General features: G+C 58.6%; 2 protein-coding genes across 18 annotated transcripts in view; one reads left to right on the top strand and one right to left on the bottom strand.

Annotated features, from left to right (window-relative positions):
* IFT140 (intraflagellar transport 140) overlaps positions 1–14,191 on the top strand; it is a 71,674-nt gene extending 57,483 nt beyond the window's left edge. For 9 of the 10 annotated variants that reach the window (XM_082362880.1, XM_082362873.1, XM_082362878.1 and 6 more), the window contains 11 exons: positions 342–519; positions 1,083–1,273; positions 1,564–1,659; positions 1,860–1,992; positions 2,068–2,211; positions 2,571–2,960; positions 5,932–6,138; positions 6,318–6,530; positions 6,602–6,768; positions 7,865–8,006; positions 13,409–14,191. In XM_082362880.1, coding sequence (XP_082219006.1) covers positions 342–519; positions 1,083–1,273; positions 1,564–1,659; positions 1,860–1,992; positions 2,068–2,211; positions 2,571–2,960; positions 5,932–6,138; positions 6,318–6,530; positions 6,602–6,768; positions 7,865–8,006; positions 13,409–13,615 — 2,068 coding nt within the window. In that variant the 3' untranslated portion in view covers positions 13,616–14,191. The remainder of the gene's footprint in view (positions 1–341; positions 520–1,082; positions 1,274–1,563; positions 1,660–1,859; positions 1,993–2,067; positions 2,212–2,570; positions 2,961–5,931; positions 6,139–6,317; positions 6,531–6,601; positions 6,769–7,864; positions 8,007–13,408) is intronic. The other variant, XM_082362874.1, reaches the window with a different exon arrangement.
* Positions 14,192–14,287: 96 nt separating this feature from the next.
* Positions 14,288–27,500, bottom strand: TELO2 (telomere maintenance 2). Of its 8 annotated transcripts, none has more exons than XM_082362897.1 (22): positions 27,367–27,500; positions 26,342–26,677; positions 25,551–25,828; positions 23,952–24,020; positions 23,526–23,594; positions 23,165–23,312; positions 21,687–21,789; positions 21,447–21,602; positions 21,120–21,261; positions 20,889–21,025; positions 20,311–20,390; positions 19,989–20,090; positions 19,683–19,771; positions 19,499–19,590; positions 19,187–19,303; positions 19,005–19,076; positions 17,644–17,808; positions 17,119–17,210; positions 16,410–16,509; positions 16,168–16,232; positions 15,835–15,950; positions 14,489–14,735 (listed from the first exon to the last, which is right to left on the bottom strand). In XM_082362897.1, exons 2-22 carry the CDS (start codon positions 26,674–26,676, stop codon positions 14,629–14,631), a joined length of 2,634 nt encoding a protein of 877 aa, XP_082219023.1. In that variant the 5' UTR covers position 26,677; positions 27,367–27,500; the 3' UTR covers positions 14,489–14,628. The 8 variants fall into 8 exon arrangements, 6 of the variants coding, with proteins under 6 accessions (XP_082219022.1, XP_082219026.1, XP_082219021.1 ...); XM_082362899.1 differs by having other exon boundaries at positions 21,447–21,515; XM_082362896.1 differs by lacking the exon at positions 15,835–15,950 and having other exon boundaries at positions 14,288–14,735; positions 21,447–21,515.
* Positions 27,501–27,962: the final 462 nt, after the last annotated feature.

The following is a 27,962-nucleotide window of genomic DNA, read 5'->3' as shown; positions in this document are numbered from 1 at the left end:
GGGCCTGGCAGCCTGCACAAGACACTCTCCAGGGTCTTCACAGGACCCCTTGCGGCCGAGGGAGGGAGCCTGCGCAAGGAGCAGGCACCAGGGCCAGCCGTGAGAGGTACACCAGCCCCTGCACCCCCGGCACACGGGTGTCTCACCCGTTTTCTTCCCGGGAGAGTATGTGGGCCCCAGTTTGCCACGTTGCTCTGTGGGTGAAGCTGTTGGGCTCGCACGCGGCCCCCTTCTCAGAGACCATGTGTCCAGCCAGGTCCCCGTGCTGCCTGGCACGGGTCTTGCTGGGGCCCGAGTCGTGAGAGCGGCAGCTCATTGGAGCCACGTGTCCTCCACTGCAGCAAGGCTGTCTGGGAGAACATGGCGCGCATGTGCGTGAAGACCCAGCGGCTGGATGTCGCCAAGGTGTGCCTGGGGCACATGGGCCATGCGCGCGGAGCCCGAGCGCTGCGGGAGGCTGAGCAGGAGCCAGAGCCAGAGGCCAGGGTGGCTGTGTTGGCCATACAGCTGGGCATGCTGGTGAGTGGGCACCACCCCGATGGGCAGGCCAGCCTCCCACGCACAGTGTGTGCTTGTCCAGGCCCTTGGGTTGCAGGGAACAGAAACCCCCTCAAACAAGCTGAGGCCAAAATGGGGGTGGGGGGGAGGGAGCCCCCTGCAGAGCCCCCGAGGCCACCCCGCTCCACGCCGGTCCTCTCCCTGCCTCCTGCGTGTTCGCGGAGCTCACGGCCCCTTGTACCCCTGTGGCCCAGAGAGGCCGATGGAAGTCGCGGGAGATGCAGGCCGAGTGGCCGGGCACTGTCGATAGGGGGGACAGTCGGGAGCAGACACCTATGGGTCTGATGGGGTCTGGGTGGAGCTCAGACCCCCTGGCTGACGGGCAGGCCTGCCCTCTCCAGTGTCATCTTGACCATCCCCGCCCATGCCCCAAAGTGTCCATTCCACCCAGGGTGTGTTGTGGTCTCAGTCATGGGTGGGTTGATGGCCCGGCCGCCCTGCCGCCCACCACGGTGGATCCCTGGTGACTTTCAGCTGCCGTTGGGGTCATCGTCGGTGCCGACAGGCAAACTTCCTTCCCTCAGGAGGACGCAGAGCATCTGTACAAGAAATGCGGGCGCTACGATCTCCTCAATAGGCTCCTGCAGGCCTCGGGCCAGTGGCAGAGGGCCATTGAGGTGGCTGAGCGACACGACCGCGTGCACCTGCGCACCACCTACTACAACTACGCCCGGCACCTGGAGGCCAGCGGGGACTGCAGCCTGGCCCTCAGCTAGTGAGCACGGGCGGGCAGCCAGGACCTCTTGTCTCTGCTGCCCCAGTGAGGGGGCCTCAGAGGTTCTCAGAGGAAGATCCGGGCCAGCTCCATCTCAGTGGGAGGCCTTCGGGGGGGGCCTGAGCTCTGTGCTTTAGGAGGAACTGCCAGGCCCTGGGTCTCTAGGCCGCAGCGCTGGTCGGGCCTGTGCCCCCCGGACAGTGCTAGTGGTGGAGCCCTTAGTCGGGTGCACAGGCCATAGAGCTGCAAGCTGAACCAGGGAGCGAGTGGCACTTTCTCTTCTCCCACAGCTACGAGAAATCAGACACACACCGCTTCGAGGTGCCACGGATGCTGGCGGAGGACCTGCAGGCCCTGGAGCTGTACATCAACAAGATGAAGGACAAGTGAGTGGCCAGGCCCGGGAGGTCTTCCCCCCAGAGCCTCACACGTCAGCTGGTCCTCAGGGCACCGGGCGGGGGCCTCCCCTGGGGACCTCACTCGGGCTCGTCCACCCAGCGTTCATGTCTCCTGGCTGCTGGTGTGGGACCCAGGGCTCACTTCCGGCGGGAGAGGAGCCTGAGGGAGCGCATGCGGCTCCTCGCAGGACCCTGTGGAGGTGGTGGGCCCAGTACCTGGAGAGCCAGGCCGAGATGGACGCTGCGCTTCGCTACTACGAACTGGCGCACGACTACTTCTCCCTGGTCCGCGTTTACTGCTTCCAGGGCAACATCCAGAAGGTAGGAGCCCCGGAGGGAGGCAGGCTGCTTGGCAGAGCGGGCTGCACGCAAAGCCCCTGTCCCTGGTGTCTCTAGGCCGCAGAGATAGCCAGCGAGACCGGGAACTGGGCGGCCTCCTACCACCTGGCCCGCCAGTACGAGAGCCAGGATGAGGTGCGGCAGGCCGTGCACTTCTACACGCGCGCCCAGGCCTTCAACAATGCCATCCGCCTTTGCAAGGTGAGCGCCCAGCCCCTGCCAGTGCCGCCGGGTGGGGGAGGCTGCTTCCCACCTTCTGTTGAGAGAGTTTCAAACAGAAGGTTAGAGACTCATGTCGTGAGTGTCATACCCCTACCCAGGCAGATGTCTACCTCTCACGCCTCACTCTGCCCAAGTGCGCTCGGGGATGCTCCCTGCTATCCAGGCTCCTGAGCAGCAGGGAGGCTGTTCACGCCTCGTACTCAGTAGACCTACCTAGGAAGCTGCCGGACGCTCTGCATCCATAAAAGTGTTCCAGCCCAGGGTCCCACTTCAGGAAAAGTCGAAAAGGCGGAGAGCCCTCATGTCAGGTAGTTCCCCAACGTTCTGTGCTCCCACAGGAGCACGGCCTGGATGACCAGCTTATGAACTTGGCCCTGCTGAGCTCCCCCAAGGACATGATCGAGGCCGCACGCTACTACGAGGAGAAGGGCGAGCAGATGGACCAGGCGGTCATGCTGTACCACAAGGTGAGGCCACCCGCCCCAGACCCCGGGCACAGTGGGGCGCCCAGACGGTGCTGCTCAGAGCTCCCCCACTGTCCACAGGCCGGCCACTTCTCCAAGGCCCTGGAGCTGGCCTTCGCCACACAGCAGTTTGTGGCCCTGCAGCTCGTGGCAGAGGACCTGGACGAGAAGTCAGACCCCGCCCTCCTGGCCCGCTGCTCCGACTTCTTCCTGGAGCACAGTCAGTACGAGAAAGCGGTGGAGCTGCTGCTGGCCGCCAAGAAGGTACGGGCCCTGCGGGCGGGCGGCCACCCTCACCAACCACGCTCACCAGGAAGGCCAGGCCGGCCTGTGCGGGACTCGCCGCCTGTTTCCAGTCATAGCCAAGGAGTCCACTTTCTTCTCTGTGTGTGTTGTAAAGGGCACATAACGTGAAAGTTACCATCTTAGGGGTTTTTGAGTGTACAGCTCAGTGGTGTTAAGCACATTCACGTGTTCATGCAGCTGATCTCCAAGATCCTACTGGTCTCGCAGAACTCAAACTCTTCTGGCCCCTGGCACGCGCCCTCCGCCTTTCTGTCTCTCTGAGTGTGAGTCTAGGGACGTGTGTCAGTGGAGTTGCTTGTCTTTGCGACTGGCTTCTCGCCCGAGCATAGTGTCCCCCAGGCCGTCCACGCTGCAGCGCGTTTTGGAAGGTCCCTGCTGTTTGAGACTGAACCGTATTCCTCTGCACGGACAGACCACACCTGGCTTGTCCAGCATCCACAGGTGGACGTTCGGGTTGCTTTTTTTTTTGGCCACACCAGCATGGCTTGTGGGATCTAGTTCCCCAACCAGGGATGGAACCTGGGCCCTCGGCAGTGAGAGCACAGAGTCCTAACCGCCAGGGAATTCTCTCTACCTTTTGACTGTTGTGAATAAGTGTGAATGTGCGAACATCTCTTCAAGACCCTGCTTTCAGTTCTTTGGGGAATTTATCCAGAGAGGCAAGTGCTGGGTCACATGGTAACTCTGCTCTAACATTTTGTGGAACCGCCATACTGTTTCCACGGCGGCTGAACCGTTTGATGCTCCCACCAGCAGAGCACCAGGGTCCCAGTTTCTCCACATCCTCCCCAACACTCCCTGTCTTCTAGTTTCTGATAGTAGCTGTCTTAATGGTTATGTGCACTAACCTTCCTTAAGGAGAAAAATTCCCCTTGATGGAAACTGAATGGAGATGTAGAAAATGGTTAGTCACCCAGAATCAGCCTGTCCTAATTGGAAGATCTTTTTTCCTGCAGCCAGAATCACGCGTGCAGTGTGGTCTCTCATTATGAGTGATAGGAGAATTCCTGAGCAAGTGAAAAGGCACACACACCACGTACTTGGTTAGAGAGACCTACTGACTGGCCTCCCTAAGGCCGCTTCAGACTGACTCTGACCCCAGAAAAAATACCACAGGGCTTCCTCTAGTTAGATAAGTGGATTCTGTAGTTTTACAGTGAAAACCAGATAAGCCAGAAGAGCCGAGAAAAATCTGAAAAGAAGAGTATAGCAAGAGGTGATTAAACCTCCCAGATCATAAACTATATCAGTGCTAGAATAATTGGGGTTTGGTGCGTGATTGGGCCTATAGATCAGTAGGAAATACTAGAAAATCCAGAAATAGAGCCACATACAGGTGCACATTTACATGTGGTGAAGGAGCATCTCACAACAGTGGGGATGAGCCCTTTGGTGAATGGGATTGACACAGCCAGGTGGCCACTTGGGAAAAGTGAAGTTAAATCCTTCTCACCTGCTGCGTCTGAGGAAACTGCAGGCAGGTCAGAGATCTAAGTGCATAGGGAGGCGGCCCAGTGCCACCAGAAGCCACATGTGTCTCGTATGACCTTGAAAGAGGGAAGACATTTTCTAAATACCACTCAAAACCCAACAGCCATAGTGGGAAAGACTGATCAATTTGACCAAATACAAATTTGAAAATAGCACATGGAAAACAGCATAAACAAAGCAAACATGAATAATAAAATGGGAAAAAATGTATTCTACCTATATCCCAAAAGGCCAATCTTCTTAATATGTATAGAGTTTCTATAAACCAATAAGAAATCTACCAGCAACTCAAGAGGAAGGACGAAGAATATGGTCAGTTTGTTTTAAAAAGGAAATCTGGATGGTTCCTGAATGTCCGATACACAGCCTCACTCATCGTCAGGGGAATACAGATCAGACGCGAGGAGATGCCATTGTTTGTGAATTAGGCTAGTAAAGTGAAAAGGCTAGAAAACCCGCCAGGTTCTAGTGGGAAACAGTTGTGCTCAGGCTGCGGGTGGGAACATGGCAGCGGCGCCTGCCACAGATGACGAGCACATCTTCCTTGGTCCAGCGCTTCCTATCGTCAGAAGTCATGCTAACAACACACTTATACACGCGTAAGTGGCATAGGCACAAGGGCCGCTGCACCTGCAGGACCGCCCCTCCGAGTCTGGGCAGGATGCCCTGCAGGTTGCCGGCACAGCCGTCAGCAGCATCTCCAAGACATAGTTCTCTTTCTTCCCAAGACACATTCTTTTTTTTAAATCCACAAAGGGCTGGTTTATTTTATTTTTTTAATTTATTTAATTTATTTTTGGCTGCATTGAGTCTTCGTTGTTGCGCACGGGGTTTCTCCAGTTGGGCGAGCAGGGGCTACTCTTCGTTGCGGTGCGCGGGCTTCTCATTGCGGTGTCTTCTCGTTGCGGAGCACGGGCCTAGGCACGCGGGCTTCAGTAGTTGTGGCTCGCGGGCTCTAGAGCGCTCTGGCTTCAGTAGTTGCAGCGCGTGGGCTCAGTAGTTGTGGTGCACGGGCTTAGTTGCTCCACGGCGTGTGGGATCTTCCCAGACCAGGGCTCGATCCCATGTCCCCTGCATTGGCAGGCAGATTCTTAACCACTGCACCACCAAGAAAGCCCCCCAAGACACATTCTTAAGTGAAGAATATACAATTTTTCTTGAATTTTTAAGGAAAGTTAATTAAACTCCTTACTTTGAAAACTTGAAAAGAATTATAGAAGAAAATTAGTTTCTGGTCTCTTTTTCCTCCCACAATGAATATAACATTCTTCTGGGCTGCACGTTTCCTTGGTTGCCTCTACAGTATCAATAGCAAGAGAAGGTCACGTGCCCCCACCTGGCCGCACTGTTCCCCCCCACCCCATCCCAGGTGGCGGGGAGGTGTGGCTCTCCCCCAGGCCACAGGTGACTGCCCCTTGGTTTCTGTGGCCCTTCCCAGTATCACGAAGCCCTGCAGCTCTGCCTGGAGCAGAACTTGACCATCACTGAGGAGATGGCCGAAAAGATGACGGTGTCCAAGGGCTGCAAGGAGCTGTCTGAAGAGTCCCGGCGTGAGCTGCTGGAGCAGATTGCCAGCTGCTGCATGCGCCAGGGCAACTACCACCTGGCCACCAAGAAGTACACGCAGGCAGGGGACAGGCTGAAGGTGAGTGCGGCCCGGCACATGGGTGCCCCGTGGGATGAGCTTCCAGGCAGGGCTCCGAGGGCGCCTGCCAAGACCTTGCAGCCCAGAGCTCGCTTGTCCTGAAGACACACCTGCAGCGTCGGGCGGGAGCTCTGTCCACCTTGCCAGGAAGGGGCCAGCCCGGCTCTTTCTCTGTCCAGGCCATGAGAGCACTGCTCAAGTCTGGGGACACTGAGAAAATCGTGTTCTTTGCGGGCGTCTCGAGGCAAAAGGAGATCTACATCATGGCAGCCAACTACCTGCAGTCCCTGGACTGGCAGAAGGACCCGGAGATCATGAAGAGCATCATCAGCTTCTACACCAAGGGCCGGGCCCTGGACCTCCTGGCCGGCTTCTACGATGCCTGTGCCCAGGTACCGACCCCCCACTTCCAGGGGCCCCGGGTGGGTGGGGGACCCATGGGTCCTGACGCCTCCTCGTGCAGGTAGAGATCGATGAGTACCAGAACTACGACAAGGCCCACGGGGCGCTGACTGAGGCCTACAAGTGCCTGTCCAAGGCCAAGGCCAGGATCCCACTGGACCAGGAGGCCAGGCTGGCGCAGCTGCAGAGCAAAATGGCACTGATGAAGCGCTTCATGCAGGCCCGCAGGTGCGTCAGCCGTGGGGCAGCACGGCACTTCCAGTGGACGTTCTTCTAAGGAACGCCTTGGACAGCTGGACGGGAAGGGCAGGGTGTGCCGTTGCTCTATGCACGTCGGGGCTCCTCTGGTTCCCGCAGAACCAGGCTGACTCTTGGGAGGTTGTTCCAGAAACAGCCGAGACCTTTGAGGGAGGAAAGTGGTGGTCGGGGGAGGCAGGTTGGTGTCAGGAGAGGCTGTGTCTGAGGGGAGCCCGGGGCCTGCTCAGGTGCATGCAGGGGTCCGGCAGGTGGTTCTGGGGAGGGGGCCCGTGGGGTGGAGGCTCGGGCAGCACGCCGCCTGTTTTAGGACAGGCCATAAATCCAAATGTGTCCGGGACCTCAGTTTTTACTTATTGGCAGCTCGTCCAGTGCTTCCAAGACCCTCGTGTGGGCAGCAGGGCTCAGCTTCTGCCTAAACCAATGAAAGCACTTTGCTTATCTGAGCAGAGGCTTTCCAAAGACTTCCAAAAACATTTTGAATGCTGTTTATGGAGTGGGGCTCTTTGAAGGGTGCTCCCCCACTCGGATGTGTAGGTTCAGGAACGTCAGGGCTGCAGGAGGGAGGGGGCTCAGCCACAGGGCAGGGTGCTTGGACAGAGGGAGGGGAATGCGGGGGCCAGAGGGCCGGCCTGTGGGGGACTCACAGGACCTCCTGGTCCCACCCCCGCCTGCACGCACCGCACCAGGCACTGCGGAGACCCTGGGCGTCACTGTGCTGGCCTTTGCCTGGGCTGCCCTCCCTGACTGCTTCCCCACAGTGACTCACCCCCTCCATGCCCTCGCCCCTCTGCCCCAGGTCACGCTCCAGGCTGCTCCCTGGGCGGGACTGGCATTGACAGGCCGTGCCCTCCAGAGTCTAGTGCAGCACCAGTATCAGCCCTGCGAGCGGTCAGTACATTTTGTTAAAACAAATTAGTGAATTTATGAATTGACTTAATAAAGAATTAATTTAGTTCACGGGAATTACCTTCTCAAAAGCTGCATCCTCCAGGCCGAGAGCCTGCCCTAACCCCTGACGTGCAGCCGTGCCCTGGGTTGGGGCTCAGAATGTCCGTGCTCCCAGCAGGACATACACCGAGGACCCCAAGGAGTCGGTCAGGCAGTGCAAGCTGCTCCTGGAGGAGCCAGACCTGGACAGCACCGTCCGCGTCGGGGATGTATACGGCTTCCTGGTAGAGCGCCACGTGCAGATGGAGGACCTGCAGACGGTGAGGCCGCACCTGGGGCTGATGGGGTTGCGGGTGATGGGGGTATCCCGGCTGCAGAGCCCCCTGCGGAGCTCGCAGTGGGGGAGGCACCTCCCCACGTTTCGATTTTCTTTTTGATTTTTCAGCCTTTCTTATTTTGAAATAATTTCAAACTGAGAAATTACAAGAATAATAGAACCCAGTCCTTTACCAGATTCACATTTTTTTAACGTTTTGCCACATTTATGTATTCATTATATGTTTTAAATTTTCTATTTTATACATAAAATGGGTATTTTCTGAGCCATTTGACAGGCACAGACATCCTTTCCTGCCCCTTCACTCCTCAGTTTGCTAATAACACTTGGGGTGCCCACCTCCTGGAGTTGAGAGAGTGTATGTAAGATGGGTGTCACTTCCTTAAATGTAGGATAGAATGTGTAAGTGAACCCGCTGGTCCTGGAGCTTTCTTTGTGGAAGGGTTTTGATAATTCAGTTTAACAGAGCAGTTCTCAAACATTTTGGTCTTGGGACCCCTTTACGCTGGGGAAGTTATTGAGGACCCTAAGAGCTTTCATTTATGTGGGTTATATCTACCAATATTTACTGTATTAGAAAATAAACTAATAAATTTGTAAAATATGTTAATTTACTTAAAAATAAAATAAACCCACTACACGGTAACATAGGTAACATTTTCATTTAAAATAACAGTATTTTTCAAAACAAAGACATCTAGTGAGAAAAGTAACTTTGTTTTACATTGTTGCAAATCTCTTTAATGTCTGACATAATACAGGACAGCCAGACTCTCCGTGTCTGCTTCTGCATTCACTGTGGCAAAATAAGTTGTTTTCACTGAAATATGAAATCTGTGATGAAAACGCAGCTTCACCCCAATGTGTAGGTGAGAAGGGGAGGACCTTGTAGCAGCCCTGTCAAGTATTCGCGGGTCTTAGACACCACACCACGCTCCACAAGTGGTGTTTGCTAAGTTAGTTGCAATGAGCAATCTGAAACCATGTCAGCGTGCTTTTTGTACTTGTTACCTTAAAACCCGTTGGTCTATCTTGCATCTTTTACACATACGTGATTTTGTAACATTATGGTGGTCGTTTGGAAAATACTGGTTCACTGGGTTGTGCAAATGTCAAAACATTTCATTACACACATCAGAGAAATCCTGTTGGCTAACATCACCAGCGATCTCATCAGGAAAGTCCAAGTGTTGGGTGGACATGCAGCTGGTGGTGGCTGCGATGTAGGTGGGTGTGTGGTGGTGTCTCACTGTGGCTGTAACGCACCCTGTCCGCGTGGCTGGCGGCGAGCCCCTGCTCAGGTCCCCTCCTGCGAGTGCTCACACCGTTCCCCTCGCTTCACTGCGTGTTTGTCTTCTTATTGTTGAGTGTGGCCTGGACGTTGTCTGCATCAGATGTGTGAGCTGCCGTGTTTTCTCCCCGTCTGTAGGGAGTTCCCTTTCATTCCTTGCCCTCCCCCTCCTTCTGGACTCCAGCCACTTGTATATATTGGCCCCTGGCTCAACTGATTCTCCTTTTCCCAGAATTTTTCCTGTTTTCATTTGGGGCGGTTGCTTTGCTGTTGCTGCAAGTTGACTGTCTTCCTTCTGCAGAGTCCGCTCTGCTGTTCCTCCGTCCGTAGTTTCACCTCCAGTGGGTCTGAACCGGCTCTCCTCCCTCCGTCTCCTGTGTCTCTTTACTCTGCTACTCTTTCCTCTGCCTTACTGAGCACGTGAAATATTTACTACTGTAAAGTCCTCGGCTCCCGTGTCAATTCCAGATGTCCCTATTGGTCGATTCTTCTCTTTGTTATGGTTCATATTTTCCTGCTTTGCAGGTCTGCAATTATTTATTGGATTCCAGACACTGTAAATGTTTTAGGTTGTCAAGTGATGGAGTCTGTGTGTGTGTTCTTTTCAATATTGTTGAGTTTTCTTCTGGGATGAGGGTAAGTTACTTGGAAACAAATTTGATCCTTTTGTGACTGTATTTGGGAAATCTGTAATTATTTTTCCTTCAAATATTTTTTTTCTGCCTTATTCTCTCTTTCTGGGCCTCCAGTTAAGTGTTAGGCCTTTTCATATTAAGTGGATACACATTTGTAATTGATGTTCATTGTTATTGATCTTTTCTTCCTATTACTTGAATTAGGTAACATGACTATCTTCAAATATACTGACTCTTCTTTGGCTATCTTCAATCCGCTGTTAACCTGTCCAGCAAATTTTTCATTGTAGATTTTGTATTTTTCAGTTCTAGAATTTATACTTAGTTCTTTTTCTTTTTATTTTTCTGCTAAAATTTCCTATTTATTGATTCATTAAGAATGAACACTTTATACTTTTTTTTTTTAAATTTATTTATTTATTTATTTTTGGCTGTGTTGGGTCTTCGTTTCTGCGCGAGGGCCTTCTCTAGTTGTGGCAAGCGGGGGCCACTCTTCATCGCGGTGCGCAGGCCTCTCACTGTTGCGGCCTCTCCTGTTGCCGAGCACAGGCTCCAGACGTGCAGGCTCAGTAGTTGTGGCTCACGGGCCCAGTTGCTCCGTGGCATGTGGGATCTTCCCAGACCAGGGCTCGAACCCATGTCCCCTGCATTGGCAGGCAGACTCTCAACCACTGTGCCACCAGGGAAACCCAACACTTTATACTCTTGAGCATAGTTGTAATTGCTGCTCCAAAGTCTGTGGCGCTAATTCAAACATCTGGATCATGTTGAGTTGGTCTCCATTATTTGTCTTTTCTCTTGAGTATAGGTGAGGTTTTCCTGTTTCTTTTTATGTCTAGCAGTTTTTTGTATCCCGGACATTGTGGATAACACATTGTAGAGACCCTGGCTTCTGCTATGTCCTCTTTCTGTCCTGTTTTCCTTAGGCAGCCACCTTTGTTGAGCTCAGAGTGTAAGCCCCCCCACCGTGGTGGGCGGCAGCGGGGCTCTCTGCTCAGTACATGGCTTTGCTCAGGCTCCTTGGCGTATGGCCGGTCCCCACCACATGCAGAGTCAAGGTCAAGCAGAGGTCAGGGCAGAGCCCACACTCGGAATCTGTCCGCTCCACGACTGTCTTCACCGTTTCCTCACATGCCAGCTGCTGTGGTGGATGCAGTTCTGATTCTGGTTCTTTTGGCCAGTAAGGGTGTGGTTTCTTTGTGCCTTTTACTTCCCCCAGTGGCCCTGACTGGGCCTCCCCGAGGCAGAAGTTACAACAAGCAGAAAACTCACCCAAGTGTTGGCTCCCCCAGCCCACCTGCCCACGGTTGTTCTCCAGAGCCTTTTGCATTTTGCCCAGTTTTTTTTTACATGAGTCCTTGTTACCTTAAAAGTGAGTTTTTTTTACGTGAGTCCTTGTTGTTTGGGAGGGGGGCTGTTCTAATGTGAGTTACCCTGCCCTCACCAGAAGCCTCTGTCCTCGTTCTTTTCGGTCTTAGTCCTCTAGTAACCAGCAGCAGAACCCCACCTGGCTGCATTTTCCCTTCATGTTCTAAAGGGCAGCACACAGACTGTGCTATAGTCCACGTGCTCTGCCCACGGCCTGTCCCTCACAGGTAGTTCCTGGTGAGGCTGCAGTGACCCCGAGGGACCCCCGCCTTCCTTTCCCAAGTGCTGGCAAACCCAGGATTGACAACTCATTCAGAAGAGTTGCCAGTGGGCCAGGCCGGCCTCCCGGGGTGCAGTTCCCAGTTTCCCAGGAAAGCCAAGCATCTGTGGCCCAGGTCTGGGGGGTCAGCACCATGAACTCAGACTTCCCGGCCCACTTGCTCACATCCTCCCGGCCCTGCCACTTCCACTCACCGACCCCTTTTGTTGTTGGGGAAACAGCTCTAAAGTGAATCCCAACAGGTTCCCTCTTTTTTGGAGAATAAAGCAAAAGTGGACTGCGGAGATGCTCAGACCACTGAATCCTCAAAATTAACAGAAAAATCACATTTCAAGTATTTCACCAAATTCTTTGTTGTCTCAAGCCTTGTTTGAAGCCCGTAGGATTTAGTAACTTTAAATTTTAAAAAATCTATAAATAAATTGAGAAAGGATAGGCCTGCATGAGTTTCCTCCCCGGGTGGGGGCAGGGGGCACAGAAGCCCCCGCTGCTGCTCCGGGGTCTCCCCGTCCCTGGGACGTCCCTCCCGCTCGGTCGTCATGGCCCCATCCTGAGTCCAGTCCTGACAGACTGCCGACCCTCCTTCTGGAGACGCTGTTTCCCTTGACCCCAGTGCACCTCTAGGCCCGGCTGTGTCGTTCCCCGCCCCCAGGTGTTCTCTCTGGCTTCCCCGCCGTCTCCCACCCCCTCCCCTCTGCGTAGGCTCCCCCACCCAAACCCCACAGCTGCCCAACTCCCTCCACCCTTGCTGGGCTGGGCTTCTCACCAAAGCGCCCACTGGCCTGGCTTGGTCCTCCTTGTACCTGTGTCCTGTGTGCCCAGCACGGCACCTGGCTCACAGCTGGCCCTCAGCAGACACCAAGGGGCGTCCCCTGGTGCCTGGATGTCTCCTTCCGTCGCTGGAGGGCTCCTGGGCACTTGCACACTGCATCCCCCATCCCTCCAAACACCCTATTTTATCTTTATGATCTTTATTGTTTATATCAGACAGTTATATCTGTCTGAAATAAGATCATTCTAAAATTTTATCATCTTTAAGAAATGCTAAGATGTGATTATTTCCTCATAAAGTCAAAAAGCTCCTTGAAATTTTGTTCATATTCTGAATTGATAGTGTACCCGCAGAAGCCACGTGAGGCCCTGTTCCAGCTCCTTGTGCTTGCACATGACCCTCCATGTGGGTGCAGGCAGGTAGAGCAAGTGTAAGCACACCCGTCCTGCCTCAGACCCCACCCCGAGCTGCTGTGCAGCCCCCGTGCCCCCCCCTACATATTCCCACTGGTAGGACCAGAGGAAGTCCTACAGGAAAACCACTGACAATCCCATAGTTCACCAGCCCCAGGCCAAGGACCACACACACATGAGACTCACTAACCACAGGCCAATTAACTGGGGTAAACTGGAGGCCTGGTCAAAATACACAAGACAAACCATCTGTATGTTGCTGCCGGCCCTCCGGCCCAACAAGCACACACCCCAGAGTGAATGAAACAGACGGGAGACATGAATCCATCCTTCCCTCGAGGTCTCCCTGTGTGCATCCAGGGTGGGCGGACCCTCCGGGGAGCGTGGTCCCCAGGCACACAGGGTCCTGGTAACAGGCTGCCCATGGGACTCCCTGGGGGAGCTCACAGCACTGACCACCGGAGCCTGAGCCTCGCTGCCCACAGATGCCACCAACGCTTGGGAAGGCCAAGAGGCCACCTGAGCCCCTTCACCAAAGGTGTCCCTCCCCTGTTCACTCTGCCCCCGGGCTGGGCCCCTTGTTCCCACTGTGCGCTGACCAGTCACGGCTGTTGTGTGTGACCCAGGCCTACAAGTACCTGGAGGAGATGCGGAAGAGCGTGCCCTCCACCAACGTATCGTACTACGTGAGCCAGCGCACTGTGGACGCCGTGCACCAGGGCTTGGGCATCCCTCTGATGTGCACCATGCCGGAGCAGATGCGCCACAACAGCGTGGAGGATCACAAGGAGATGGACGAGGAGGTGATGGAGGAGGTGGAGAATGGCCCCTGAAGGCCTGCTGCTGCCCAGGCTCTTCTGGGACTTACCAGTCATTGTCAGTAGCAGGAGCCCGACGTACCTGGTGAAAGTTTTGTGTCTGAGTCCGTAGGCAGAGCTGTGGGAAGATGCGCTAGCCTCCGAGGGGCATCAGGGGGAGGGTCTCTAAGCCACCCCTTCTGAGTCCCTGGCCCCTGCAGGGTTTTGTTTTAGCCCCTCGGCAGTCAAGGGAGTTGGTTCATTTTTCCCATGACATTCCCCCAAGTACAAGGTGTAAAGCCTAAGAAACTGAGGGTGTCCCCATATTCCCGCCCCCCCCCCTCCTGGCACCCACACAGGTTGCCCGGCAGTGCATCTGACTGGTTCCCACAGGACACCCCGTCCTGACCACAGGGAGCCAATGGTTGGCACTGGGCTGCAGCCAGAGGCTCTGTCTGTCTAGGCCGCGCCCTTTCCGTCACCAGCTCCCACCGTAAGGGGCCATCAGGGACAGCACCATGATGAGGGCGGGGGGGCTGTCTCATGCTTTCCCACCCCCAGCTCCACCCACCAGCTGCCGAAATTCTCCAAATAAAGTCTGTTTTCTCAGAGGCCCGTGTCCCCTTCCTGCCCCCATTTCCATGTCTCCCCTTCAGGGGACCGTGTGTGGACACCAGGCTCCCTGCAGGAGTGAAAACCACAAAGAGCTCCTGCACCTCTTTTATTCTTCCTTTTCTGTTGTTCTTAAAGTCCCTGGCCTTTAGGTGAGGAAGGGCTGGGGGCACATCGCTAAGAAGCCCCCAGGCCCAGTGGCCCCAGCTCTGCAGTCTGCAGGCTGCACGGAGGCACTGGGCTGAGCAGCTGTCCTGGAGCCCAAGCCTCAGAGGCCACGTCCCAGTCCCAGTCCGTGGCGGGCAGAACCCGAGGCCCTGATGCAGAGTCTTCGCTGAGCCGCAGACACTCCAGGCTGTACCAGCTGCACCTCCGCCCCACGTGCTGGCCCCCAGCCCGCACTCTTCCAGCGGGACATGCCTCCTGGGGGTCGGGGGCTAAGGAGAGGAGAGCGGGAGGAGCTTGTCTCGGAGCTTCTCCAGAAGCAGTAGTGCCTTCACTGCCAGCAGCCTGCAGTCCTCGTCTGGGTCCTTCTCGGCCACGTCTGCAAAGACAGAAATGGAAGCGTGGGCAGCATCACAGCACTGAGCGGGCCAGCCCTCTTCAGCTGCTCTCATTTGAGGCCTCCTGAATGAGCCCCGCGTGGCACCAGAACCTCCTCAGACACCGGCAAAGGGCTCCTTAGCACCTGGAGCTGGGAGCCCGGCCGGGGAGGCACCTGCACCCGCAGCACAAGGCCCCGAGCCGTCCCGACATACCGAATGCAGATGTGCTCAGACGCCCATGTGCGGGGGCTGGCCTGCAGGAGCCTAGGAAGCTCATGGGCTGCCTCGCCGGACAGCGTTGGCAGAAAGGGAGAGAAAGGCCACCATCAGAACCACCGGGCCTGCCAGGGTGGATGCAGATGAGCCGCGAGCCCTGAGGGTGGACACGGGCACGGTGGCTCTGAGGGCCGTGGCTCAAGTGCCCACAGGTGGGGGTACTACTGGCCACAGAGCCTTTTTAAAAAGAGCACACGTGGGCTTCCCTGGTGGCGCAGTGGTTGAGAGTCTGCCTGCCAATGCAGGGGACACGGGTTCGAGCCCTAGTCTGCGAGGATCCCACATGCCGCGGAGCAACTGGGCCCGTGAGCCACAACTACTGAGCCTGCGCGTCTGGAGCTTGTGCTCCGCAACAAGAGAGGCCACGACAGTGAGAGGCCCACGCACCGCGATGAAGAGTGGCCCCTGCTTGCCGCAACTAGAGAAGGCCCTCGCACAGAAACGAAGACCCAACACAGCCAAAAATAAATACATAAAAAAAACCCCACATGTGTGTGGGGAAGGGGTGGCCGCCAGAGAAAATGTGGCAAAATGTCAATCACCACTGTAACTTTGCTGAGGATGGAACTTTCCAGCATATACAGGTGCCACCCCCACGTCTGGGCGCCTTCCCTGCAGGACTCCCCAAAGTCAAAGTGACCTGACAGCAGCCATGTCCCCACCCCCACACTGAGGACACTCAGAACACAAACGGGAGCCACATGACGCTCATGCTGGGCTGGGGACTGGGCCACGCTGCCCACGAGCTGACAGCCCCCCGGCCCCTCCAGGCTGCACCAGCCTCCCGCCGCCTGGCCACAGTGACCCCGGCCTAGCAATCACCTCCCAGCCAGGACCGGGCCTCCAGCAGCTCGTCCAGCAGGTCTGCCAGCAGCCGCTCAGCCGGAACGCTGAGGAGGACGGCGGAGACAGCAGACAGCAAGCCCCGCCGCACATAGCTGCAGAGAAGGCAAGAGACTGAGCCGTGAGGAGCCGCAGCCTGGCGCCCTCCACCCAGGCCAGGGAAGCCCCGCCGGCCATTCCTGCTGCAGGAGCGCCCAGCCAGGCTGCCTCTTGGCCACCCCAGAAGCCGCCACCCACCTCCCACTGTCCACTTTCCAGCAGGATTCAGGACCCCCACCCCACCCAACTCCCCTCAGCCCTGTAGCTACTCACGCGTCACCATGGAAACGAAGGGCCCACACGAACTCCAGCAGGGCCTTGCCCATGGGCACAGCCACCTGAAACAGCACAAGCCAGTAGGCAGGGGTCCTGGCACACAGCAGTCCCCACCTTAGACCCCATCCTCAGGTCCAAACACTCCTGTCCCAAGGCAAGGCCCACAAGGGGACAGAACATGGCGCAGACCCCACAGGAGGTGAGCCATCAGATGCCAGGGGAACGGGGTCCCAGCTCACCGTGGTGTTCACAGCCAGGTACATCAGGGCCCCTAAGGTGTGGGCCAGTCTCCCAAGAACCAACTGGTCACCTCCCAAAAGGTCGAAAGTCACAAGAGGCCTACAACACAGAACCCAGCGAATGGTGCAGGACAGGTACTCAGGGCTGGCTCCCCAACCTCGTGGGCCACCAAGGGCACCCCAAGCCCCTGGACTCCCCTCCTCACTGCCTGTCCCCACGTGGCGCCCAGAGCCACAAGGAGAAGGCGTTGGACAGACTCCCCGTCACTTTGCAAGGCCGCCTGGTCAAGCCCGGGCCTGGATCAGGAAGCAGGACCGCTGCCTGCAGGGCCTCTGCAGCAAAGGGCTCCAGGCCCTTCCCTCTGTCCACAGAGCCTTGCACCCATGTGGCGATGGCTGGGGCATATCTGCACCCCGCTCGGGCTGAGGCAGGACAAGGATGCACACGGGGGCGGCAGGCCACGCCGGGTCGAGGCACCAGAGTGAGGCTCTGGCCCCGGCCCCACCATGAACCCAGCATCCGGAGGTGACGGAGACCCTGACGCCTAATGCCCTTATGTCACTTGACTTAAGCTACGAACAATCACAGCCAAGTTCCTGACCACCCTGAGCCCAAATCCCACCTTAGCCCCCACCCTAGGGACCCTCCCGCCCACGGGTGCCAGGGCTCCTGTTCCCCAAATCACAGGCCTCCAGAAAACTCGCTCACCTGTCAAAATGTTGAAGGAGAGGGAAGAAGAAGTAGCCAGCCACCGAGTTGAATTCGTTGGGGCCAACGGCTGGTGCCCGCCCCACAGAGCCCTGCCAAACACACGTGCTCGCAGGGCACAGGGCACAGCCCCGCCAGGGGACCTCACACCAGGGACACTTGGGGACACTTGGGAGGGGTGGTCCTGAGCACCAGAGGAGCGGGCACCACCCCCCACCCCCGGTGACGACTGAGAATGTCTCCAGACATGGCCCAACATCCCAGGGGAGCACGTTCAGCCCCGGCCTAGAGGGACCCCAATGACCCAGCACATGCCGGGCCAGTTGTTGCCGACAGAGAACCCTCAGGGCTGTTTTCACACCCACATCTGCATTCATGTTTTAAAGTCACTTCAACATGATGCCCTAACAGCATGTGTCACATCACTCAATTTGTACCAAAAACCCTCCCTTCACAGGACACTGTGATCGCTGTCCCCTCGGGGCAGAAGTCCCGCCCAAGAGGCCACCCCAGGGCCTGGCTGACCTTGGAAAACCGCCGGGTCTTGCGTCTGACGCGCTCCTCCACCACCGCCCGCCAGGCCGGGACCACAGCACCACCAGGCTGGGAGCCGGGGTCTGGGGAGCCCCGCTGGGGAGCCTTCCCAAGGCGCCCCGGCCGAGACAGCTCCTGGGCGGCCAGAGTCAGGACCTAGAAGAGAGGAGACACCCGGGGCAGCCGCCATCCCACTGGGGAAGGATGACATTTTCCAAATTTCAAGGTGAATCGGGTGCCCTCGAAGGCCCCGGCAGTCCTTGGCGGGGAGGTTCTGGGAACCCCATGCAAGTCAGTTCAAGTCCCTCAGGCTCACTTCACTTTGTGGGGGCACAGGAAGGAGGTGGGCGTGCCCCCTGCTGACGAGCCCGAAACCTTTGGTCACTTCTCCCAAAGCCCATCCAATCCCGCCACTCCCACCTCTCAGGAAAAGGGAAGGAACCCCGGCCCAGGCCATATGTGGACGGAGCCGGACCCAGAGGCCACACATGCGACCTTGTTTTTAGGAAGCACCCAGGACAGGCAGATGCACAGACAGAGCAGACTGACTGTGGGGCTGGGGGTGGGGGAGGGAGCATCTTGGGTTCTTTTGAGGGTGATGTGGGACGTCCTGAAAGCAGGTGGACGTGATGGTCACACGACGTCGGGAAAGTACCAAACGCCCCTGAACTGTATACACGGAAACGCTGAACTTTTTTTCAGCTTTGTCTTAGTCTCTGTGTCACTGTGACGAACACACGTGGTGTGATGTTCACCATGGTAATCATTGTTCAGTGCGGCTCAGCGGCACCAGGTAAACTCATGGTGCCGCTGTCACCACCAGCACCCCCAGAACCTTCTCATCCTCCCAAACTGAACCTCTGTCCCATTAAACCCTGACTCCCCACCCCTGCCCCAGCCCCTGGCACCCACCATCCACTCTCTTTCTCTGTGAATCTGATGGCTGCAGGGACCTCACGTAAGTGGAATTGTACGCTATTTGTCGTTTTGCGTCTGGCTTATTTCACTGAGCATGGTGTCATAATTTCGTTCCTTTTTAAGACCAAGTAATATTCCACTGTGTGAACCCACCACATTCTGCTTATCTTAAGACTGAATTTTACGGTGTGTGCATCATACCTCAGTAACGCTGTTATCTAAAACAAAGAATGCAGCCCCCGAAGCCCACGCTCTGTCAAGAAAACATCAGACAGACGCTGGTCCCAGCCTCTCAGGTCTGGCAACAAGGGGCTTGGGGAGGCCTGTGGTCCCATCCCTGTAGATTCTGGCAAATGCCTGCTCCCCCTCCAGGGGCTTTGCACCAGGTCTGCCAGTCCAGCCCTGATGAGTGGGACAGAGGCCCAGGCACTTACGTCCAGAATGTCCATGCGCTGCCGGAGGCTGTAGTTGAGGGCGTAGAACTGCGCGGTCAGGTACTCCGCCACCTAGGCCAGGCAGACAAGAGGCCTCTGAGGGCCACGATCCCGGAGACAGGGCTCCAGCACAGCCCCTGCTGGGGGCATGACCCGGGCTCCACTCAGCCGCGGGAACTCACCCGAGCCGGGTCTGTGACTGTGACGGCCACCAGGGTCCTCTGGCGCAGCCCCTCGAACCCTGCCACGGCCGTCTTCTCCTCCAGGTGCAGCAGCACCTTGGCCAGCTCCACGCTCACCTGCGCACGGGGTCGGGTGCTCGACAGAAGGGGCTTGTCTCGAGGAGCCTGGGCTGCGCCCTCCGCCCCCCACCCCAGCAGAGGCCCCGCTGCCAAGGCCCATGTGGGCCACATGGGGCTCCCTGAAGACACATGCCCTTGCCAAGCCATCATCCACCTCCTGCGACCGTGACAGCCCAGCCCTCATGCGCTCACCTCCTGAGTGGCAGCCGGGCTCCTGAAGATCAGCCCCTCGAGGGCCCGCAGGGCCGCCTCCCAGCGCTCCCAGTCCTCGGACCCGGTCAGAGCTGCCCAGAACCCACATGGTGCCTGAGTGAGGCGGAGCCGGCGGGCAGGGTAGGCAGCATGCAGGGGACCCGGGGCGGGGGCGGGGGCGCACCTTCCAAACAGCCCCGCACGTACGAGGGTGCCTTGCTGCTTCTCTGCTCCCTGTCTACCGACATGTCGTAGGGGACAAACTCATCATCGCTGAGGAAGAAGCACAGACACGCAGACCTGCCTGTCACCCGGGACTCACCCCCAGTCCCTGAAGCTTCGGGAATGGCTGCCGGGCTGAGAGCCCCGTGGGCTGATTTCCGGGTGGGAGGAGGACTCGTGAGGCAGAGGGAACCGGTGCCGCAAGGCCCACACCCTGAGGCGGGTCCCGCCAGGACCCTCGCACTCTCCCCCGTGGGGCTGCCCCCACCTGTCCAGCTCGGAGTCGGAGCCCTCAGGCCCAACCTGGGGGCCGCTGCGGTCCACAGTCTCTCTGTCAGGAGTCTCTCCACTGACCGGAGCGAAAGACGGGCTTTGGGGACAGAGAAGGATCCCTCAGGGGTGCCCCACAAGTCTCTCATCCCAGAACCCATGCTTCCCGAGGAAGCGCTCTCACCGCCCCCGCCCTCATCTTAGCTTCTGCCTCAGCGATAGCAGGACAGGAGTAACAGGTGTGCAGCAGCCACCCCACCTGGCCCACCATGCCCAGAGCGCCAGATGGGGACCAGGGACCAGGGCACGGAGACCCTCACCCCGCCTCCGAGGGGCCGTCAGCCGTGGGCTGGGGCATGGCCAAAGCCAGCATCTCGCGGGTCAGCTCATCCTCTTCATACTGCAACGCAGATGAGCTGGAGTTGGCTGGGACGGGAGCAGCAGGAGTGGTACAGCTGGGCCCCTGCGAGGCCCTCCCATCACAGCCCGCTGTCTGTGCTTCTGGCCTCTGGCAGCCAACGGTCTTTCAAGAGCAACTGTCCAGGTTTCCCCCTCTGCAGAGGGTGGCACTGGTGGGGCTGAAGGCTGGAGGGCCTGGGAATCCCCCAGACACAGAGCAGATGTGGCACCGTCTCCAAGGACATCCCAGAGGGCTCGGCAGACGGAGGGGAGGCCTGAGAGCCCCGTCTAGAGAATCCACCTGGGGACATGTGCTCAGGCGCCAGCTAAGGGGCTGCGCCTCCACTCCCCTCCCAGCCGCGGCCTCAGCAGGGCCACCAGGGCCAACTCGACACCAAGCACAGATGCTCCGTGGTCCTAGACACAGGCAGGCACGGTGACATTGGGGCAGGAGTGTCGGCAGCTCAGGAAGAGCACGGCGGGCGCAGCCCTTGCTCACCTGGAACTTCAGGGGAGGCCCCTCGGGGTGGATCCGGGCGCTGGCCACCTCAGCCACGATCATGCCCAAGCGGCGCACGGGGGGCAGGCTGCTGTCCAGGCGGCTCTTCACTCCCTCCATGAGGCTGGCCAACAACTCTGGAAGCACCGACGCGCATGGGCTGAGCTGGGTGGGGGGGGAATGGGGCTCCGGGGGGGGGCAGTGGGGATGGGGCACCCACCGCGTGCTCACCGTCCTGGCTGTCCCGGAGCTCTGCCTCCCCCAGGTGCGCCAGGCAGATGAGGATGGCCTTGCTGACGTAGCACTGCTGCACCAGGGGCATGTGGCGGATGGCGCTGCTGCTGCCCCACGTCTCCAGGAGCTCCTTCAGCGCCTGGTGGGTGGTAGGCCCAGCCTGGCAGACAGCCCCCGCCTCCCCAACGCATCCCGGGACCTCGTGGGCCTTGGTGCCCATGTCCCCACAGCCCCAGAGAGGCTCCGGCCAGCGCCCTCCACCCCAGGCAGGAACGCTCTCCCGACGGGGACTGAGGGTCCCTTACCTGCACAGGCAGCGCTTACCTGCATGAGGAGCGAGCGCCGCTGGCTGTCCATGGCCAGGTAGCCCAGCAGGCTCTGCAGCATGGGCATCTGCAACAGAGCCGGCATCCTCTCACCGTCTGCCAGGCAGACACCGCCCGCCCGGCCTGGGGAGCCCAGGGGCGGGACGGGTCTGGGCTGAAGGACAGCAACATGTCTGGGCAGCTGAGCACTGCTCCAGCCCCGCCTGCTGCAGCTACCACCCCCGGCCGGCACCCTCACCGTGCAGCTGTACTGTAGGAACAGCAGCTTCCGGGTCATCACAAACTGGGCCTTCTTACTCTTTGTCACCAGGTTCCCCAGCAGCCGTGAGAGGACTTCAGGCCTGTGAGGCACAGCAGTGGGGAGAGGGAAAAGCACAACTCCGAATCCCATGGATCCGCACTGGACCCCCGGGCTCCGCGCTAACCACCAGGGAGCTGGGCAGGTGCTTCAGCCCTGAGTCAGTCCTGAGTCTCCCTCCTCCCAGTAAATGTGGAAACCAGGGAGCCCAGCAACTGGACACAAGAGGACATCCTTGCCTGCCCCGACCAGTCCAGGTGAAATGCTCCGCCTAGACCAGGGCAGCCAGCTTTGTCTGTGAAGGGCCAGGCTGACAGGCCATCAGGCTCTGTAGAGACATGGTAGCCGAGAGCAGCGATGGCAGGTAGGTACACGGTTGAGTGTGACTGTTTGCTGATAAGACTTTACTTACAAAAACACAGTGAGCCACATTCGACCCAAAGGCCGTAGTCTGCAGATCCCAATCTAGACTGAGAGACCCCTGCTTCCTTTAGTGAGTGAGAGCTCAACACACCCTCCCGCCAGCACGGAAGCAGGTGAGGCTGTGTTCCCCTCCTCATCCCTCAAATCAAAGACGTGAAGGTTAAAAGAAAAAGAAAAAACAAGAAAACTGATAAAGTCGAGGAGAAAGACCCAGGCAAAGTGACCTACAGCCCTGGGGCAGACAGCACGACAGCCCCGGTGAGAGAAGGCTGAGCCCTACCCAGTGACCCACGGTATGCTGGGCTCACACAGCAGTTAGGACGTCTCAGCGAAGCCAAACCAGTGGTGCGGCCAGGACAGACCCGGGCCTGTGTTAAGGTGGGGGCGCCCCCTCACGAGGACCCTTCACACAGGCGAGTAAAAGACTCGAGCAGATGGTTCGTGATGCCTTCAAGACACACACACTCAGCCAGAATCAAAGAAATGTGAAGTCAAACAGGGAGGAAACATCTTTGGCAGAGAAACAGGCCCTTCGTGCCGGGAGACGGTCTGAAGACACGTGGATGACAACCAAGCGACCCAGCACTGCCCTTTCAGGAACGTGGCCCGCAGACCCCCTTGCTCACAGACACAGAGGTGGACAGGTACACAGGAAAGTCATCACAGCCACCAGGTGGGAGGAAGCTGCATTCCCCGCACACCCTTCTGCATGATTTGGGTTTTTTGAGAACAGGGACCCTCAGGCTGCAGAGAAGCCGCAGCCTCCGTCTCGGTCCAGCCAGGTGAGGACTGAGGGGCCCAGCCCAGCCGTCAGGAGTGGGAAAGATGGGCGTTTGCACGGCCAAACTCTACGAAATGACCGGCCACCAGACAGAGGGGCCACTGCCCACGTGCCATGAGTGTTGACCCCACATAGGCAGGAGTCGTTTGGATCCCCACCGCCCGCCCTCCTGGGGGAGAAGCGTTTGCAGCAGGAAGGATGCCTTACTTCTTACCCTGGGGCGGCCTCCACGAACCCCTTCAGCACGGCCTCCATGGCCCAGTCGGGCACGCGCTCCACCAGGCACCAGCAGACCCGCTGCCAGAGGCAGCTGCCCTGGGTAAGCACCGTCAGCCGGGGCACAAGCACGCCCAGAACCTCCTCTGAGGGGAAGCACACAGGGGCACTGAGCCTGGGGGCCATGGGGTGTCCAGTGTCTGCAGCCCACAGGCCCACCTGTCACAGAGCCAGGCCCCCACCCAGGGGTCCAGCAGGGCCAGACCCAGGCAAGGGGACCTCAGCAACTCCCCGCAAGGGATCCACACAGCCCACCCCTCCCGGGACGTGCCGCAGCTTCTCCCACGACGAACACTCACTCTGTCTCCCGTGGACGCAGGCTTTCCCCAGGACCTGAGACAGGAAGGAGACGGAGCAGTCCAGGCCACCTGGGACAGGAAGGAGACGGTGGTAAGGCCATCAACGCACACCTGGCCGAGCAGAGACAGACCTTGTTCCAGGCGGATCCCACGTTGTAAAACTGCCAACTTGTTCAGTCTAATTCCGACTTCACCAGCACTGTTTCCAGCTCAAAGAGCCAATGAAAATAACCATTTAAAAAGCATTATGTTCACAGTGATCCTATAAAGCAGGGACCACTGCGGGGCGCCGGGAGGTGTCAGCACCAGAGGGGCCCAGTGAAGAGGAGGAGCTCTAAGCACCACAGGGAGGAAATGAGGATGGAGGAACAAGGAGAGGGTGGGCGGCGGCAGCAGCCCCAGAAGAGCCAGGGTGATGGGACTGACCAGGAGACAGATGGCCCTGCACATGATGCAAATGCAGTATCTGAGATCTAAAGATGGGCGTTTGGGATCCTGCCAAGACAGAATTCAACGCAGCCACTCACAGGATGAAGGGGACATTGCTCCAGAGGCATTCAGAACACTCAGGCAGGCGGCCCCTCCCAGCCAGAGCAGGGGCTGGGCAGCCCTGCTGGAACCCCGCTTGGACGCTTGGGCTGGAGAAATGCAGGCGCACGCCTCCGCCTGCGTGGTTCCCTCACCCGAGACAGTAATGCTCAGGGACACATTAGGGGGAGCAGAGGGTGTGCAGACACAAGGGGGCTCCACAGAGCAGCACAGGCCTCACCCCTGCGGCCCCCTGCCGAGTGCCACCTGGCCGCCTCCCGGGGCAGCCACTAGCTGTGTGCGGTTAACCGTGGGCAGACAGGCGACCCCTCGTGACCCACGTCCACGAGGGCAGAACGGTCTGCGAGATGTGGGCACAACTCCAGCCCCAAGGACACAACACTTAGGTCTATTTCTCTCAACACACGTGAGGACCACCGGCCTGCATCAGCCACCACTCTGAGCGCCGGGTCGGCAGTGCGCACAAGCCCCGGCCCGCAGCTCACTCCGGGGAAGGGGGGGACGTCGGACAACAGGGCGGGGCCCCTCTGAGCACCTTAGAGGATGGCCGATTCCAGGGAGAGGACAAGCCAGCAGCTGCGACACTAAACAGGGTGATCAGGAAGGCGGCCCTGAGAAGAGGCACTCGAGGCCAGAGCACGAGGTGCCCCAAGCAGGAATGCCCGCCAGTCCAGAGCTGGGAGGAGGCGGGAGCAGAGATGCTGGAAGGTCCTGAGTGTGACTCATGGTAACAGCATCATGCAGTTGCTCAGCTCAGACAAGACAGGAGGGCACGTGGGAGGCTGTGGTAAGAATCCAGGCAAGATGAGGGGCTCGGGCCAGGGTGGGGGCAGTGCAGGGGCCAGGGCCGCAGGGAAGGCAGGGCCTCACTGGGGGAAAGGACGGTGGCTCGGACAGCCCGCCCGCTGTTCACCACCTGACACCCACCCCCACTCAGGCTGCCACGGCCCCCGGCTTCTCCCAGCTCTTGGAACACACACGTGGGGAAGCCATGTCCCTGATGCTCCAGAGACCATGATTAGTGGAGAGGGTGGGCAGGAAGCCGCTCCCATGGACCCCAGGTGCAGAGAGCTCCCTCAGAGTTGGCCCCCAGCACCGCCTCCAGACACCAGAGCATGAGGTCCTCCACCCACGATGACAAGGCCACGGGCACCGCAGCCGGCAGCCACCTTGGACGAACCCTCTTCACAGTAACAGCTTTTTGGTTTCCAGACTGTGGACGTTCCCTTATTCTGAGTGAGGGGCCGGGCGGTGAGCAGCCCCACCTGGACATCCAACCAAGGACTGCAGGGCTTACGGGTCAGCTCCACCTCCAAGGCAGCAGAGTTGTGGGTGAAACTTCACGGCTGGGTGGCTGCCGCCCCAGACATGCGATAACGTCTGACTGGACGATGGCACTGCCCAGAGATGGCAAAGTCCCCGGAGCCCTGGGAGGGGACGATGGCCTGAGGAGGCTGTTAGAAGAGGGGCCCTCACCTCGGAGAGAGTCCACGACCACCTGCAGCACCCGCAGGACTTCCTCGCCCAGCAGAGGGAAGTAGTTCTGAGGGAAGAATGTGGCCAGGTTCTCCCGCTGCAGACGGTTGCCCAGGAGATCGGGCAGGCCCACCACCTTGGTGAGAAGCGTCTCCTGGAGCAGGGGGAAGGCTGGCCCTGCCTGCTGCCGACACTGCCCCTCCATCACAGCGGCCATCCTGCCCACGCTCAGGAACCTGGCCAGCAGCCGTGCCATCTTCATCAGACGGAAGCTGGGGCTGAACCGAGAGCAGGTGTAAACAGCCTCGCTTCCTAGGGGGGGCATGAAAGCCTGCTGGCCCCACGCAGCTTCCCCACCTTGGAATCACCGGACCCACCAACTTCCACAGCAACTGCTGAAAACCCAGCTTCCCAATGACACAGCTTCCCCGCAAGGACCGTGGTGTGCTTGATGTTGAGGGAATGAGTTTGCTGGGGTGCCTCACACAGAGCTGGGGGCCACAGAGTGAAGGGGCCCCAGGAGGATGGCCACGCCCACTGCCTACCTAGACCACCTAAGCCCTGATGCAAACACTCCTGCTGCCCCCTGGCCCACACGGCAGGACTGAGGGCTAGGGCCTTCCCATCGCAGGAGATTAACGCAACCCGCTTTTAGTTCAGTGCTCTGACGTGCACAGGTTTTATTCCCTCACCTTTCAGGATGCCAAACTCTCACAGAATTCGGAGAACGCGTTGGTTCGAAATCCTTCAGGTGTTAAAGCGACCCCATAATCAGAGCCGGCCCAGCTCACCTGGCAGCACCCTCGATGGACTCCATCAGCACCAGGAAGGCTTGGTCAGCTGGGCCCTCTAGGAAGAAGCTGGCCCACAGCTCCTCCATTTGGCCGTCAGGCAGCAGCTCCAGCCAGTCGGGGCTCAGCTTGCCGACCAGACATCTGAGAAAGGTGGAAAAGTGGATCCTGGCAAACTCCTCCTGCTCCTCAGGGAGGGCTGAATTCTCCGTTTCACCAAGATAGCGCTTCAGGGACCCCAGGGTGCAGAAGATGCGGCCCCCATCCTCAGAAGATGAAAGGATGTGAACAGCCTCCCAGACGGTGAGCCGGACGGCAGAGACCTCAGGATCCATCCTGGAGTTCACAGGAAAGGCATGTGAGAAAGGAAGTCCAGGGAGCTGTCATCATCCACGTGGGACTCAGTCTCGGATAAGGAAGCACTTTTCACATACTCTCAGAAAGCCCCCTCTCCCGCCCTCGAGGAGGGAAGGTTTCATGGTCCAAGGCTTCCATGGTGCCCTCTGCAGTAGGGCAACCACGCCCCAGGTACCCATGTCTGGAGACATCTTAGATGTCATAATCGGAGGTGCTACTCTGCCTCTAGTGGGTGGCTGAGGCCAGGGATGCTGGTAAACATCCCATATACCCCATTACGCAGGACAGCCCCCACAACAGGAGTATCCAAACCCAAATGTCAAGGGAGCTGAGGTTGGGAAACTCATCAGCACTTCTAACTCCCTGACGCATCCACCTGTGGTTCACCTTGCCAAGCTCCCTTCCTTCCCAGAAACCAAAACCATCTGCAGGTAGCATTTACTTCGGGTCGGGCGCCCCTGCAGCACACGCGCCATTAAGTAGTCACCTGTCTGTCACCAGTGCACCCAGCCACTAGATCGGGATGCACTAGGGGCCAAAGAAGTGTCCCCACCGGCCTGGGCCTCCTCGCCCAGGCCGGTCCACGCGGGCTCCTTCTCGGGGCGTTGGAGACCGGCTAGCGATCGCCCGGCCCCGCGCCCGCTCCCCAGCGTGCGCCCGGAGCCCACCTAGTGGCGCGGCGGGCAGCGGTCCTCGGGGGACGGGATGGAGTGTCAGGGCGGGCGGGGACCTCCGGACGGGCAGCGGTCACAGGGAGGCGCGCACCCGCCGGGTCTACAGAGTCTCCAAGGCGCGCTGCGGCCCCGCTCGCTCCGCCAATACAGACCCGTCGCCGATTCGCCACAGCCCCCGAGGCCCCGCTCTGCGCTCGGTTCGCGGCCCAGCTCACGCGGCCGCAGAGCAAAAGTTCCCGGGGCCCTGGTAGAGCTGGTGCTGAATTTTTTGAGCCTGTGGCGCCTGTACCTAGGGGCAGCTGGTGACGAAGCTGCGGCGAACCTGCAAGCCGGAAGACGCGCGGGACGGGCGGCTGTATCTGCGCCTGCGCTGGGGCGGGGGCGGGGCACATGGGGGCGGGGCCCGAGTGGGCGTGGTTCCTGGTGGGCGGGGCAATGTGCTTTGGGCTTGCGCGGCGCGTGGCTTGGAGTCCAGCACTTCTGCGCCCGCCTGCCTTCCCTCAGCCTCTGCGTCGAGTTTTCCCGGAGTGACCTCTTCCCGCCCTTCCCCCGCTCGCGAGCCCCCATCTCTCCTGAGCTCACACGTGCGC

This window comes from Balaenoptera borealis, assembly GCF_965194805.1.
Source record: "Balaenoptera borealis genome assembly, chromosome: 16".
Lineage (NCBI taxonomy): Eukaryota > Metazoa > Chordata > Mammalia > Artiodactyla > Balaenopteridae > Balaenoptera > Balaenoptera borealis.
Note: the sequence above shows the minus strand (reverse complement) of the source record. Positions and strands in the feature narration are given on the sequence as shown.

Coding starts and splice junctions, on each gene's coding strand:
- TELO2 (XM_082362895.1), bottom strand. CDS start 26,676: ATGGATCCTGAGGTCTCTGCCGTCCGGCTCACCGTCTGGGAGGCTGTT. Junction 21,262..21,446: donor GGCGCTCGCTCCTCATGCAG/GTAAGCGCTGCC, acceptor ACCACCCACCAG/GCGCTGAAGGAGCTCCTGGA. Junction 14,736..16,167: donor CTTCGTTTCCATGGTGACGC/GTGAGTAGCTAC, acceptor CTGTCTTTGCAG/ACGTGGCCGAGAAGGACCCA.